The 14,940-nt window shown below is 36.3% G+C and overlaps 1 protein-coding gene across 1 annotated transcript in view; it reads left to right on the plus strand.

Moving 5' to 3' along the window:
* LOC104580756 (neurabin-1) overlaps positions 1-12,462 on the plus strand; it is a 37,528-nt gene extending 25,066 nt beyond the window's left edge. The window contains exons 16-18 of the mRNA XM_010228282.2: positions 4,601-4,717; positions 9,207-9,395; positions 11,025-12,462. Of these exons, the coding sequence (XP_010226584.2) occupies positions 4,601-4,717; positions 9,207-9,395; positions 11,025-11,192 (474 nt within the window). The 3' untranslated portion in view covers positions 11,193-12,462. The remainder of the gene's footprint in view (positions 1-4,600; positions 4,718-9,206; positions 9,396-11,024) is intronic.
* Positions 12,463-14,940: the final 2,478 nt, after the last annotated feature.

A 14,940-nucleotide genomic window follows, 5' to 3' on the forward strand; every position in this document is an offset into this window, starting at 1 on the left:
GTTTAGGCATCAGTGCAACGATCACACTGTGGGTTTGGGGAGGGTGGTGATTTTGGTTTCTAAAAACAATGCTAGCTTTAGGAAATATAATTTTAAAATCCAAATCATTTTGCCTTGTGAACATTAGAACAATGTGTTATACTTAGACTATGCTTGGATAGAGATCAGCTCCCCAGGCAGTTGGCCAACCAGTTCTTACTGTAGTGGTCCTAGGCTGGAGTACCAGCTACGTGGATGAAGAAAGCATCCTGGTTTTTCCTTAGAGGAACTGGTATTGAAAACTGAGAGGAGCATGGTTAGAACTCTACTAAAAATTGTTTTTGAGTATCTGCTAATGTTTTAATAGGCTGAAGACTTTTTAACTAATTTTTTAAAAGCAATGCTAAACAATTCAATATACAACCATAAGTTTGCCATCTTAACAGTTCAAAGTATTCGGAAAAAGTGTCTGTGAGAGATAACAAATTTAATGAAACCATATATGATGTTTCATTTACCTGTTGACAGATCTAAGATTAAAGTTTAAGTAAAAGTGCCATCAAACAATGCTTGGGCTGGCTAAATAATTTGTTAAAAACTAGTTCCACTTAAAACTGTTTTTGTCACTCTTGTTTTCTTTGGATTTTGTTAGAATGAAAATTAAGTCAGTCTTAGAAACCTCCCAAACTAAGTTTGTTAATTTTCACTTAATTTTCACTTTTTGTTCTTTTTCTGAAATACTTTTTTTTAATTAATCTTGCTTTGTATTATTAGAAAGAGCTATGAAGCTTATCTAGAAGGGAGATTTTGCCAGGCACCGTTGGCTGATATTTTACAAAGCTAGTAGATAAGTGAGCTGGTTTTCCATGCTTCCAGATGCTGGTTGTACTAAAATGCTGTTTAAAAAAATTGCTTTCTGTTTTCTTAACGTGCATTTACGATGGTTGTTACAAAATTAAGATGGCTGTATACATAGTGCTTCAAAAATTTACAAAAAATACTCTTAAGTGGTGTTAGAACTATCCAATAACTTACTATAACAGCTTCAGAAATGTAGAAAAAACTTAATCCCTTAAGTAGAACTCTACTTTACAAAATACTGTTAAGTCTGTGTGACTTTTGTGCATTTAGTTTCTCCATCTTCCGTGTCCAAGCATGTAGTGGCCAAAAGAGGCATCCCTAAATGGGCCAGTGATTTGAAGATTGCATGACCCATGGTGAAGGGAATATGCATATATTTGGGGACATATTTCTAATGAAATAAGAGTGAGTAGCTGATCCCTTTAGAGGCTGTAGCAAAGCCATTGAGAAATGCTTGTTGTGTAGATAAGACATTTGGTGGCTTAGTTTTCAAAAAGCTGCTGGTTCAGGAGAACTTGTTGTTATCTTCTTCGTTCCTCTGTCTGTCCGGTTAAAATAATTGTTTAGAGGATAGTGGAAGTCCCACTGCTACATTACTACTATAAACACCTGCAATGTGCACAAGCATCCTTTCTGTGTTTATATAGATGCTTTTGTCAGCCATTTAAAAAAGAAATTCTTACATGTTTGTGTCCTCTCTTTGCCTTTCCATGTTATCCTGAAATAATACTCTTTTCTCTGTCCTCTTTGTATGTTTTATCCAAGCTGATCATCACTTTAACCTTCCAGCTGGTTTCTTGCCCACTTTTATTTCTTGCTTCCCTCTCATGCTTCTGTATGTAATTGCTGCTTGCTGTTCTTTTCTTTGCTTTAGTGCCAGTTGCAAACTAGCAGCTGGAAGGATACAGTAGTCTTCAGGTATCTGGCTGCTTTGCAAAGTGGTAGAAAGCTGACCCTGAATCTTTAACAGGTTCTCACACACTACTTGATCACAAACTCACACTCTGCCTCTCTCCTCCTCTCCAAGGTCAGACTGTTTTTACTGCAACGTTTGGGGCTTTTGTTATAGCTGGGAATGCAACAGCCGCTACTGCTCCAGTCAGTGACTAATCTTTGTACTTAGCTGATCAGTAAGTTTGCATTATAGTAACAAGGCTTTTGCAGGTAAACTCACTGTGATAGAACACTAAAAATGCAAAAGAAAAGAGGCTGACTGTCCAGCAATGAGCACTATTACTAAAACAGCGTAATGGGACAAAATCATATTTCCAGAATTTAAGGGAAACTTATTTATTTTAGCCAATGGTAGTTCAATAATACTTATTGCACTTGTGACTGTAGTATCCCATATGATCAGGTGAAAGCTTTAAAGAGTGAATGTAAGTAGAAGCCCTGAAACAAGACCTTTTTTCATGTAAAAATCTCCTTTGCACTGAGGCATTGTGTGTAACTTCTGAGCTATGCTCTAATACTGATGGTGTGAGGACTTTAATTATATTATTTTCTGTACCTACAAAATTTACCTCTCAAAAAGCCTGTATCCATGACAATTTTGTTTTCTTAAAATTCTACTGAAGTTAGTTTTCAAAAATTGAAAGTGAATTTGTGAATTTAAAAATTTGTGAAGTAATGAATCAACTTCTTGTTGCTTGAGAAAAGTAGAAACAGAAGAAGGCCTGACCTGAGGGTTTGCAACTGTTAAGTCTTATGGGATTGGTAAATTACAGTCCTTAAATAGGTCCCCTAACTTAATCTGCCCTTTTCTCTGGTACAGTACAAATGTGCATATACTGTTCACATTCATTGTTTTCCAGAGCATTAGTTGTCTTTTATAAGATTATATTCTGTATTTGAAGGGAGCTCTTCGACTTTTGCCCACCACACACACATTTCACACACATTTCTATCAACATCATGTTGCAATGAAATATACTGTGATGTAATACATTGACCACATGTTACATACACAATGTGAGTTGCAACTTGGGTTGAGAAGCTTTATTTTGTTTGGATGTTCTTAATAGTTTTTCTCGGATTTTACTAAATAGTTCCACTTGTCCTATATGGTTTTGCTTCTTTTATTGTTCCCAATTACTCTTAAGGGTAAGAAGAGCCAATGGAGAGTGACTGGAAGAAAAAAAAGTACAAGACAAGCTTCTGACAGAAATGTTTTTCATGATTGAAGATAAATAGCATGGAGGCCAGGGTCTGAGCTGGAGGCTGAGGTAGCCAGATTAGAAAATATGCCATCAAATATAGATATGGTAGCATTTATCTGAAGCATTTTCTCTTGCAACATAGATTAGCAGATATGCAACTACTTTACCTTTTAAGTCAAAAGAATGCAAAGTGCAATGATTGCATTTGGTTGTATACTTCAGGGAATTCCTGTGGGGTTTTTGTTGTGTTGTTGTTTGATTGATATTTTAATAAAAAAGAGAATTGTGAAGAGACATTTTGCTCTCTTTAAAGCCAGTTCACCTGCTGTTTCTCGAAGGTGCTGTGTTTCTCAGGCAGTTTCTGTTTTCTTATCAGACTTAACCTGATGCTTTCAGGTGCAGCTTCTGTTTTATTGCTGGGGGGAGGGGGAAAATAGGGAGGGTTCATGAGCTTTCACAGCTAAGAGTAAATGAGTCACAGGCTGCTCTGATGATTTGCCTGAGGTCATAGGATTAGTGGCAGCTGGCTAAGTTAGAACCCAGATGCTTCTCCTTTTAGATGCCAAGCCACACGGATCCGGTTGCTTCCTTAAAACACAAACTGAGTGTATAACTAATTATAAACAGTAAATTCTATGAAGATTTTAACATTTTTCCAATGTGGTAGATAGTATTTATATTAGTTGTATTTCTCACCCGAAATTTACGTTACATGCACGTTTTAGACAGTTAAATGTTAAATGTATATTTTTTAAAAAAAAAATACTATTTAAATGTCAAATACATCCATTTCTCCTATTAACATAGTTTCTGGTAAGCATGACTCTTATGTCTTGAATCTATATAGCAACGCAGTACAGTATCTTAAATCAGAATTTAAATTTCAGAGGGAGCTCTTGGCTTCTGTGTGTAGGCAAACTCTTCTGCACCTGAACTAATTAATTTAAGCCCTGAGCTGCAAGCTGCTTAAAGCTCCTTGCTCTTCCAGTTTTCAATACCTGTCAGCCCGTTGGCTGCACAGGCCATTGCAGTCACTGGAGTTGTGGACGAATGCAAAGTCTAACCCTCGTTCCAACTTTGAGAAATTTCTCAAAGTAGTATCTGTGTCAAGAGAATGTTAATGACCATAAAAGATCCAGAACTGGATTTTTATCGCACTGCCAGACCAGCTCCTTTGAAGCATGTTTTGAAGTGCTTGTGTGCTAGTTTCAGTTGAACACAAACTCCACATGAATGATTCCACCAGCTGAACCTTAAGTTGCTTCACTGTGCGTGTGGTAAGCCTGTTGAAAGCCTAACCCGCTGTATTTGTTTATTTACTTTTGCACAACTTCAGGTTAATACTGATGCTCCACACAAGGTGCCATTGGGGATATTGCTTCAAATTTGTTGTCATATTTGTAAATTGAGAAAAATTTAAAAAGGAAAAAAAAAAAAAAACAGACTTCATATAAAGATTGTTTCGTGTGTGATCTAAAGAAGAATGAATAGTATTATTATTTTATTTATTTATTTTTACCAAAAGTGAACTGGAATGTCACCTGATGGTCTGCTTTTGCAAGGGAGTGAGTTAATACAACGTTATTTCCACTTGTTTGCAGAGTAGAATTGTCATAGATGATACATACCATAGCAAGCCAAGTTGTGAACTTTCAGGGTTAGTGACAGAACCAAACCTGTCAGGTCGTTCACACACTTTAACCTTCTCTTCAAATGAGGTGAGTTTCAAAGTGTGTATATGTGTCTTGTTGGTGTTGTTGTTCACATCACATTTGATTGGTAGAGCACACGTTGTTTAATGTGAAACTGGATGGGCATTACCATATTTTTGTGTTGAAGAACATGGTCAAAAATCCAAGGCTGTCACTCTGAATTAAGCACATGGAATAAAAGATGCCATATGAGCTTTCGTGTTCTGCTTTAGTTATATCTTAAAAATCAGAATAAATTCGGTGCAATCAAATTGCAATGCTTAATGTAAGATGCTTTTGTTACTGAAGTAACTTACTGTGTGAATGAATGCTACAGTGTTTTTCACCTTGCCTTCACATAGGTGCATGTTTGTGTTAACCTAAGTATGTGTTATTTGTCTTAAAAAAAATCACTGTCAGGAGAAAGTTGTTCTGACATAGAATAGATATTTGAAAAATCAGGGTTTGTTCTCCTGGCAGAACCATCTTCCTTGCCCTCAGCTGAAACCTGAAATCCATATTTTTATAACATTCTCAGATCATTGTCTCAGGCAATCTGACAATCTGTCAGGTAGGCATCTTTATAAATGAAATGCTTTATTGCCTAGGAGGGGTCATTAAGAGCTGAGCACTGTCATTCCAGAAATGAGGTAACAAGGAACTGGTCAAGCTGGTAGTGATAATGTTTGGGGGGGGGGGGGAAGGTGGTTCATGAATGAGTTATGTTTATTATCAGGTATCTTAAATCAAGCTCTGAAGGGTATTTGTATTGCTAAAACTTCCAAGCAGTATAAATCATAAGGTACTAACAAAGCTAAATATTCCCTCTAATGCCACTCTTTCCCAAGTATTGCAGCTTCCACTCACCCACTAGTTCTAGAATTCCAGGAAAAGCCATGTCTGTTACTAACTGTGCGTGTGCGTGAAGCCGTGGTCCAGCCTAGTTTGTCATAGACTAGTTTGACTTTAGTGTTGTCTCTAGCTTGCCTTTGTATTGGTTGTATATATGAGCAATGAAAATTGTTTGCAGCTTTTTAGTAATTACGGTGATTATCTGCATCTGTTTGGGGTGATAATAAAGGCTGAGCTTGTTCCTCTTTCTGGGAGGGAAGTGTGTTTGGCTAAAGCCAGGTTGTCCTTGGAGGAGAGGAAGGTAGGTTGTTTTAGAGCATGTTTGCTTGTACTTGGCAGTTTTTAAAGCTGTGAGTGGAGATGGTGAAGCATTTTGTGAGGAAGTGGTATTAACTTGTTCTCTGCTTGTGCACTCGGGAGCTATGGAGGTGGGCTAAGGTGAAGTAATTACTTCTGAATTATTCCTAACTGACTCTTAAAATTCTTGTGATGCTATTTGATTACCTTTTTTCTCTAAGCTTCAATTATACAGTTTTGGAACATTCCTAGGGTCATTTTTGGATATTTAAAATTCCTAATTTAATGACCCCTTCACAGGCAGAATTTCTACCCCATATTTATCATTTGCATAGTTTCAAAAATACGCCTCAGGGTCCAGCTAGCTAGTGTAACAACCCCCGTTCCTCCGGGTTAGAGCAGCTGCTGCAGGAGGAAGGTGCTTGTGCACAGCCCAGAGCTGCCCTGCGAGTCCTGGGGATGGCAGCGCATCCGGGGAGCGGAGCAGGCTGCGCTCTGCTGCCTGCGGGCAATCCTTTCCAAGTGTTGGAATCTGTTACTGGTACAGGAGCATTTGGTGCTGATGGTGGTGGTTTTTTGATTGTGTATTTAGAGCCTTCAGTATCTCTGTCCTTACTTGCTCTCTGAAGTGCCAGCATTTCTATGTGGGAGTACATTATTCCCTCATGTTTCCATTCTTCCTAGGTGGTTTTAGTTCTGCTTTCTAAATTCAGGATTGATTTCTCGTTTGTGCATGTGGTGGGTGCTTTGGAGACTATTCAGGGACTTGGTGCAAACATCATGGGACACCTTTTTGATTCTGGAAGGAAGCTTGGAAAAAAAAAAAAGGATGTCTGGGTGTTATGATCAATAAGAATCACTTAAAAATCCATGTTCATCACACTTGTATGCATTTTTCATAAAGTAAAAGTCTGTCTACCCTGTAAGCTGTTTTCTACTTAGTGGAGATAAGGTTGGCACCGATTGGTATAGTTATTTGTGAATCTTCTAACAATAATGTAGTTTTCCAGAAATAGCACTTGAATAAATGGTATTATTTTGAAACTACATCCTTTTCCAGCATCGAATCTACTAAATTCGATTGCTCTGAGAGAGAAATGCTAAATATCTGTCTCAATTTCTCATAGCAGTTGTGAATTGAAGTGGGAATGATGTTACATTAACTTTCTTGAGTTTGATATTATGCTAAATCAATGAAGAAGTGTGAGAAAGCCTAGGAAGTAAATTCTGGTTATAGTCTCTTAATGACATTTCTCACACTTTCATCTTTATTAGATTAGAAAAATGGCTTATTCCTAAAAATAGTTAAAACTACATTATTTTTCTCTTTGCACAATAGTGTGAAATTCAAATCATGTGGGATTAAGTCTTTTTCTTCACTTTTGTGAGGAGATGGTGCTTAAGTCTTTTAATGCAGATTCAGTTTTTGGTACTATTTTTTCTGGTATTAATTTTAAACAATGAATGGGTTAGGTTGTCTTTTAAAATATTACTGTTTACTTAAAAGAAATACCACCAAGCAGTGGATATAATGCTAACAAGCCCTTTTTAGTGTTAAAGGTCCACCAGGCAGTGTTAAAGGCCTCCTGGCTTCTTGTCATACTTTGGAGGCTGGAAAGAAGCTGTATCTCGTTAGTGGAGAATCTTGGATGATTGGGGAGGTGTCAGCTGGAAGTCGGTAGCACCCAGGGCTTGGCTATTCTGGAATATGCCCAGTAGCCGGATGAGCCTGCTTGAGCAGAGCTGGACTAGATGATCCTTAAAGATCTCTTCCAACCTCAGCCATTCTGTGATTCGGTGTAATTCTGGGAACCCTCTTTGATGATATTTTGTGGATTTTTCTGTTCTTTAATGCATCAGCAATTTGGGTGTGTTCACGCTTGTCCACACTGAAATTCTAATTTGTATTAGGAGTTCACTTCAGAATCTCCTCATTGTCCCCCCCTTAACCTGAGCTTGATTTTATCTTGGAAATCGGACCGAGGTGCTCTGAAAATACACGTAATACGTTTCAGCTGCTAATAGGCATTGAATCTGTTGGACTAGGCTATGGCACTTCTGAAGGAAAAGCTTACTTGGAAGGCATATGGTATGGATTTCAGGACCTCAGCACAAACTGTTGTATCTGTTGTACAAATCTGTTTGTATTCATCTGTACTAGCTTATAATGTAACTGTTGTCCTCTGCTTCATGGACTAGGAAAAGCAAAAATGGATTCTAATTGTGTGGTCTACTGACATTTGAAATTTGATGTTCATTTCAACTGAGATGCTTTACTGTTCCATTTTGCCCTCAAAACTAGTTAATCATGCAGTCATGTAACATTGGACAAGTCTCAATCTTTTACATGTAATCACTGGAATTAATGAGGTATACTCAAAGAATTCTCCCATGTTTTTTAGCAGGGGAGATGGATTTTGAGAGATGCTTGGATTTTGGAGCTTTAATTGCTCACTTGAAACTTGCAAGGTTACTTCTCAACTCCATCAGTAAATTGACTCTTATGTTTTCCTCTATACAAATGATATGCATTAAGCTCACTGGGAGCAGTAGGATGCTTCTGGGTTAGTATATGTTTTGCAAATATATTTGATGTATAGGAGAAGCTGCCTTAAGAGCCTTTAAATCCAATGCAGCATGTACTGGACCATGAACTAATGAGGGGTCATTTTGGACAGCAAATAAAGGTTCAAGCAAATCTAATGTTACTCTGATTCAACTCTCGCACCCGAATTTCTTCTTTTCAGACATTAAACTCTGTTTTTAAGTAAGATTTTTCTTTTATGATGAAGTAATGAAGTGATTTAGGGCTAACAGCAGGTAGTCCTTTTCCCCTTGGAGGCCAACTGAAACTGAAGCAGAAAACTTCAAAAGCTCTGTGAACTAGGAAGTATATTTTTAGTGGATTGCTACAAGCTCTGCTCTCAAAAGCACTTTTACTAGATAGACCCTTTAAAACACTGGTGTGATGAGATTAGCTGGGGTACTATGGGGATTGAGCTTGTTTATTGTTTTGGATATATTAAGCCAGGTGCAAGCAAAACTTCTGCCATTTTGTGAGAACAGGTTTTGTGAAGATCATATTTCCTAGAGAAAACCGTAAAATCACTTATGTTCTGTATTTCTGCCTTAATTTGTGTCAAGTGTTGTTGTAGTGTTCACTTTTTTTATTATAAAACTCCAGACAAACTCACTGTAAAGCCATGATTTTAAAAGTAATTTTTGAGCTTTGCACTATGGAAGTGCTGCAATATGTTTAAACATTCATTTGTTACCCTGACTCAGCCTGCAACCTAAATGCAACACATAGTCAAGTAAAACAGAGATTTTTTGTTTTTACTTATGTTGACTTTTCTCGATTGGTTAGGCATTAGATGATGAATTTGCAACAACGGGAAAACAAAATCAATGGCACAGTAGACCTATTTCTGAATGGACAACCCAGCAAGTATGCCACTGGTTAATGGGAATGAACATGGAGCAGTATATTGCAGAGTTCACAGCCATGAACATAGATGGACAGCAGTTGATGCAGCTTGATAGTGATAAGTTAAAGGTATGTGGCCTCCTCAGTATACATTTGTAATTGTATACATTTCTCTGCTTACTCAGATTTTTTTTTTAGCTGTGTTCTTAGGGATAGAATTCTGGTTTTAAAACACTTAAAATATACAGATTGAGAATGTAATAATTGATATCAAATTAAAAATGAGCTGGTTTTGCATTACGAAAATATATTTTGTCCTTACTGGCAGCCTCAGGAAGTCAAAAAAGCATAATTTTCATGAGGGGGGTTGATATGTTTATGATGCATCTCAACATCTCATAAGATCTTATCAGAAGGTTTTTATCCACTGCAGTGGACGTGTTCACTAAATTTCCTGTATATTGATAAATAAATGTGTCCTTGGATGCAAAGAAAATACTTGACAGAAGTATATCAAGTGAACGTCTATACTTGAGAAACTTCGGATGTTGATGCTTAAAATTTAGTTTATACCTAATGCCACTAGTAGTTCTGTAGTGTACTTCGGTTGCAGTGCTTTAACTGGAAATCAGATACTGCCATCTGCTGATCAAAATCCAAGGTGCACTGACTACTCATTGAATACTTTATTGTTTTAGAGTGAATGTAGGTCCAGTTAGTGCAAAATATAGATAGAAAATACACTATGCAAAAGATAAGATAAAGGGAACAACAGCCCTTGCATAGGAGATGTTAAAGACAAGCAGTGACAGGCATACCAAGCTAGCATATCACATATCGATTAAAAGAAAGATTAATCTTGAAAAAGAAAGTAACTGTTAGTAGTCACATATTTAATAGTGCATCATCAAAGCAAGAAATCGTTCTGATATTTGGTCTTTTGCTTAGGTCTTGTTACCAAGAAACTGTGTTTGCTTGCTGTTGACATATGTCAATGAGTTATGTGGCAGAAAATATTTTGAACTACTGTTGTAGTGTGGGGAGGATTTTCTCTTTTCCTTTAAATAGCATTGTTTTCTAAAAAGTGATAGAACGAACCAAAAAAAAAGCCACAAGCTTTTTTTATTTTTTTTTATTTATTTTTATTATTATTATTAATGTTACTTTTTGGGGAGTGATTATTGGAGTTTTTTCCTTCAATGACTTTTATTTGCTGTGCAACTTTAAAAGAAACATGAGCTTTTTGCAATCAGCTCTCATGGACCGGATTTTTCCCAAGCAGTTTAAAAACCACAGTTGATTGATCTGAGTTCAGCAGCATTCCTAGGTTACCAAAAGGAGGAAAAAGAGAGAAGAAAAAAAAAAAAAAGAGAGAGAGAGAGAGAGAAGACTAGTTAAGAGAAGTTAAACAGAAATGAAGATAAATTGCTGCTATGTAGAAAAATAGGAAAATATTTTAAAAATTATTATAAGTTAGAAAATTATTAGAAATTTTCAGCTGTGTCTCTGCATATGAAATGCAATAAGAAGCTGTTATTTCACAGGCAAACAAGAATAGGCTGCCTTTTCTTGGCTGCTTCTGTTACTGAGATGACCCTTTATGGTGCCCTTGAGGACTTAGGTCTGCATTCAGATAAACAGACTGTCTTGCAGCAAAGTGAATAACCCTTTCTTGAACTGTTGGTGCTTAAGTGATATGCTTTGCCGTTAAAAAAAATTAATAACAAGGTCCTTTTCTTTCCCTCCCCATCCCCAAAGGCTTTAGGAGTTTCCAGTCAAAATGACCGATCAACAATAAAGAAAAAAATTAAGGATATTAAAAAGACACAAGAAAAACTGGAAAAACAGAAGGAAAAAGTTCAAAAGAAGGAGCGAGAAGTTCGGAAGAGTGGCAGAGTGGTAGCCACGCTTGAATCAAGCTGCTAAAACGAGGCTGTTTTTTCTCTTAGCACAGGCTTGCTTCATCTTGAAGTTCATCATTTTTGTATATAATTGTACAATTGAGGGAGGAGGGAAAGTGCAGCAGTCTAACATGGTAGGGTTTGGGGTTTTTTTACTTTTTAATAATAGTCCCTTCCCATTACAATCCATTAAATTGAAATAAATATTTTCAGTATTTTTATTCCTAGTTGACTCTGCCTGTACTAATAGACAATAATTTAACTTTCTGCCTTAAGTACTATTTGTGCTTCTAAGACTGGTTTAAAAAAAAAAAAAAGCCCTTCTCATTGAACTTGAAAAATATTTGTGGAGAATAGACTGTTGTATTAAAAATCATTCCAATATTAGTTAGCTAGTATTTGATATAGAGTTGAATCTGATAGAGGGACAATAGAAAAATCCTGCCAAATTTAGTCTGTGACAGTTTGTTTATATGTTGCCACTGAAGTTGTATAGTAAAAATTAAGCTTAAGAAAACAGTAATGTCAAATTAATTTAAAAAGAAAACATGTATTTCAAATTTATGAAGTATTTTCTTTGAATTATTTTATTTTTCAGTGATGGTCCTTTTTTAAAAAAAATCTAAATTCACTGTAGTAACACATTTGTTTTTGAATTCCATGTGTTGCAATTTCTTGAGAAAATAACCAGAAATATTTAGTAGTTTCTATAAACTGCATACACTAATTACAACATTAAATTTTCTGCACACTACCCTGTATGGTGTTGGGACAAGGTTTAGACATATAAATAAGATCTTTTTTAACATATTTTTCCTAAACAATACATAGTTTTATACATTTATGCTATGAATAAGATCAATTTGCAATACATGTATTTCTCTTTTCTACTTGCTACAAGATTTTTTCGGACCAAATTTATATATTTGCTAATTTTAAACTATGCTGTTTTTCAAACTTAAAATACTGAGGGAAAAATTGTAGGAAAAAATATCACTGAAGCACTGGGTTATCTGCATTGTATTTAAGTGTTTGATTGTAGACTACAGGTTATTTCTCTTTAAAGGAGGATTTGATTCCCAAAATAGTTTAGAAAATGAATTGGTGTTTGTATATTTACATACTGTCTTAGATGGATACTGCAACAGCACTTCTTTGATTAGATTATTACAGAAACGTTACATAAAAGTGTAATTTCCATCATAGAGTGGACTAGAACAAAATTAATTAATGTGGACCAAGTTCTCCTTTAAATCTATGGACTGTTTTTCATTTTAATTAAATGAATGGACTTCCCCATTGGTGTTTCACTTCTTTTTTTTTTTTTTTTTTTTTTTTTTTTTCTTCTTCTTCTTCTTCTTCTTTGGTAAAGATCTTGTCTTTTTTGAATGTCAGCAAAAAGACTCCTGAACACGATGCATTTTCAAAATAAAGGTTAAAAATCTTAGTGGTCATGACTTTTAAACAGTTATATTTTCAGTTTTGAGCATTAACAAACAATCATTTTGTCAAGATTTAACTCTTATTTGCTATGTTTCCTGTAGATTTGAATTTGTGTTCGAAACTTACAGACTTTGAGCCAGGCAGGAAGAGCTGCCCTACTGCTGAGAGAAGAGAATTAGGAAAAAAAAATGGACTCACATGCTTAAACCTGCACCTTTGCTAGCTTAGCTGAGAGAGCTAAGTTTTCAGTGAAGCACTTGCAGTTAGAACTGGGAATGCTGGTACAGCCTCTGTTGTTTTATTCTTTTAAGCCAACTGAGCTCCATGTTGCAGCTTGTGGAGTGTGTGTTTTTCAGGAAACAGACGGGGTAAGTAACAGCTTCCCAGGCTTGCTTGTGTGCAGGGCTGTGGCCGGAGCAGCACCAATAAACTCCCATGTAAGTGTAAGAGGGAGGGGGGTAGAGCAATGATTAACACAGACCGCAGTACTCAGCAGCTGCCAGAGGTGGAAGGGCTGACTCCACAGAACAAGCTCACAAAGTCACAAAGAATCACTCAGCTGGAAGTCTGATTTTTAAATAAATTTTATTGAATAAATGTAGTGGATCTTTCAAAAAAAAAAAAAAAAAAAAAAAGATAAACCAAAATTCATTTCAAAGTGCAAGACTGAGGTCATTGTCATTCAAAACTATTAATCTCAGCATTTTGATAGCTGAGCTATTATACTGTCTTTATACCATGATTCACTTTAATCAGTGTTCTAGCACTGACTTCAATGCAATGAAAAATGTTCTGAACCAAAGCTATGTAAATCAAGATAAATTGATTAAATTTCTATGGGCAGGATAACCAAAATATACTACACCATTTTTATAATTAGTTGTAGGGGAAAAATAGAGTATACTTACAGGTAAGTTACTCTAATAATCAGAATTCAAGTTGTATAAGGCTGACAGAACAGGAAAAGATTTTTATTTCAGTAATACCATATGGTATCTTTTGATAGATTTTCCTAAGAAACAAATTGTTTTTTTTCAGTAACATTTCTTCTCATATATTACTAAAATCAGTTAATGTTATTTAAAGAGCTTAACATTTAAAACGTAGCACAAGAGCCGGAATGAAGTTCAGCTTCAGACGTGCATTGTTGAAATCCCTTGTTACGATGTGCAGCTTTGCCTTAGCAAAAACAATAGCTGCAAACGTTTCCTCCAGCTTTCCTGCTGCCACGCTTTACAGGGAGTGCAATTGGAAGACGGAAACGGCTGCAGCTCCTTCTCCCTTGTAGCCCTGCTGTTTGAAAGGTACCTCAGTCACCAGGTTGCCTTCTTGTATGCAAACAAGGGAACTCCCCCCACCTCTGTGCACAAGCTTGCATGGAACAGTTAACTCTGCTGTTCAGGTTGCCACAGATGGATTAACCCTTCCGCAGAGGGCCAGTGCAGCTGCCATTGCTATTATTCTGCAGTTCATTCCTGTTGAACTGTCCCATGTTAGCTTGAACAGGGTATAAAGGGATTTTTGCGTTGCAGAACTGGGCTAGGAAAGCCACAGGAAAAAGTTGGTGATAACCTTTAATCTGACTCAGCTACAAGTAGAATAACAAGAATTAAGCTTGAATTAGCAGTTATTCTCATCGCTTTGGGTAGTATCGCTGTTGCCCTCTTCTCTGAGCTGATCTTGTAAACTAGCAAAATTTATGCAAAAATTTATTCTTTCTGAGAGGGATCCTGTGTGTCTACTACTGCTGAAGCTCAGAACCATTGGTACTGTATTGGTTATCTGAGGAAAAAGCTGGTATTTTACACATCTTTTCATCATTGCCAAAATGTTCACTCATGATAGGAGTTAAAGGTGCAACATGAATGTGTATGAATTGAACACAATTGGCACAGTAGGCAGCAAGAGAAATTGTGTCCTTTATTAAGGAAGAACTGTGTATCTGAAATGTAATACTCATTCTCCTCCCCAGTGTGTTGTTTTGACAATGCCTTTGACTGATGGACATGTCCTGCTTACCTTATTTAGGTTATAGTCTGAGTTATTACTTAAACAGTCAGAATCACATCGCAAATACAAAGCTATTTTCAAAAGTTGTTAGTAATTCCCCATTTTTAAAATACTCCTGAGAAGCTGGTATCTAGTGTCAAAGTAACACAGATGCCCTAGTAAGGGCAAACATTAAAAATCTCTTTATTAAAAATAGTTCTCCTTTACACATGTAACCTGACATTCCCCCAGAAATCTTATTGGTGCTATAACATTGATACTGTGTTTTGGTATTACCTACAGAAATATAATCAAATATTGTAAGACATATTTCCTGTGTA

Source organism: Tinamus guttatus, unplaced genomic scaffold (assembly GCF_059628265.1).
Source record: "Tinamus guttatus ecotype Peru unplaced genomic scaffold, ASM5962826v1 Tinamus_guttatus_pri_ptg000060l, whole genome shotgun sequence".
Classification (NCBI taxonomy): Eukaryota; Metazoa; Chordata; class Aves; order Tinamiformes; family Tinamidae; genus Tinamus; species Tinamus guttatus.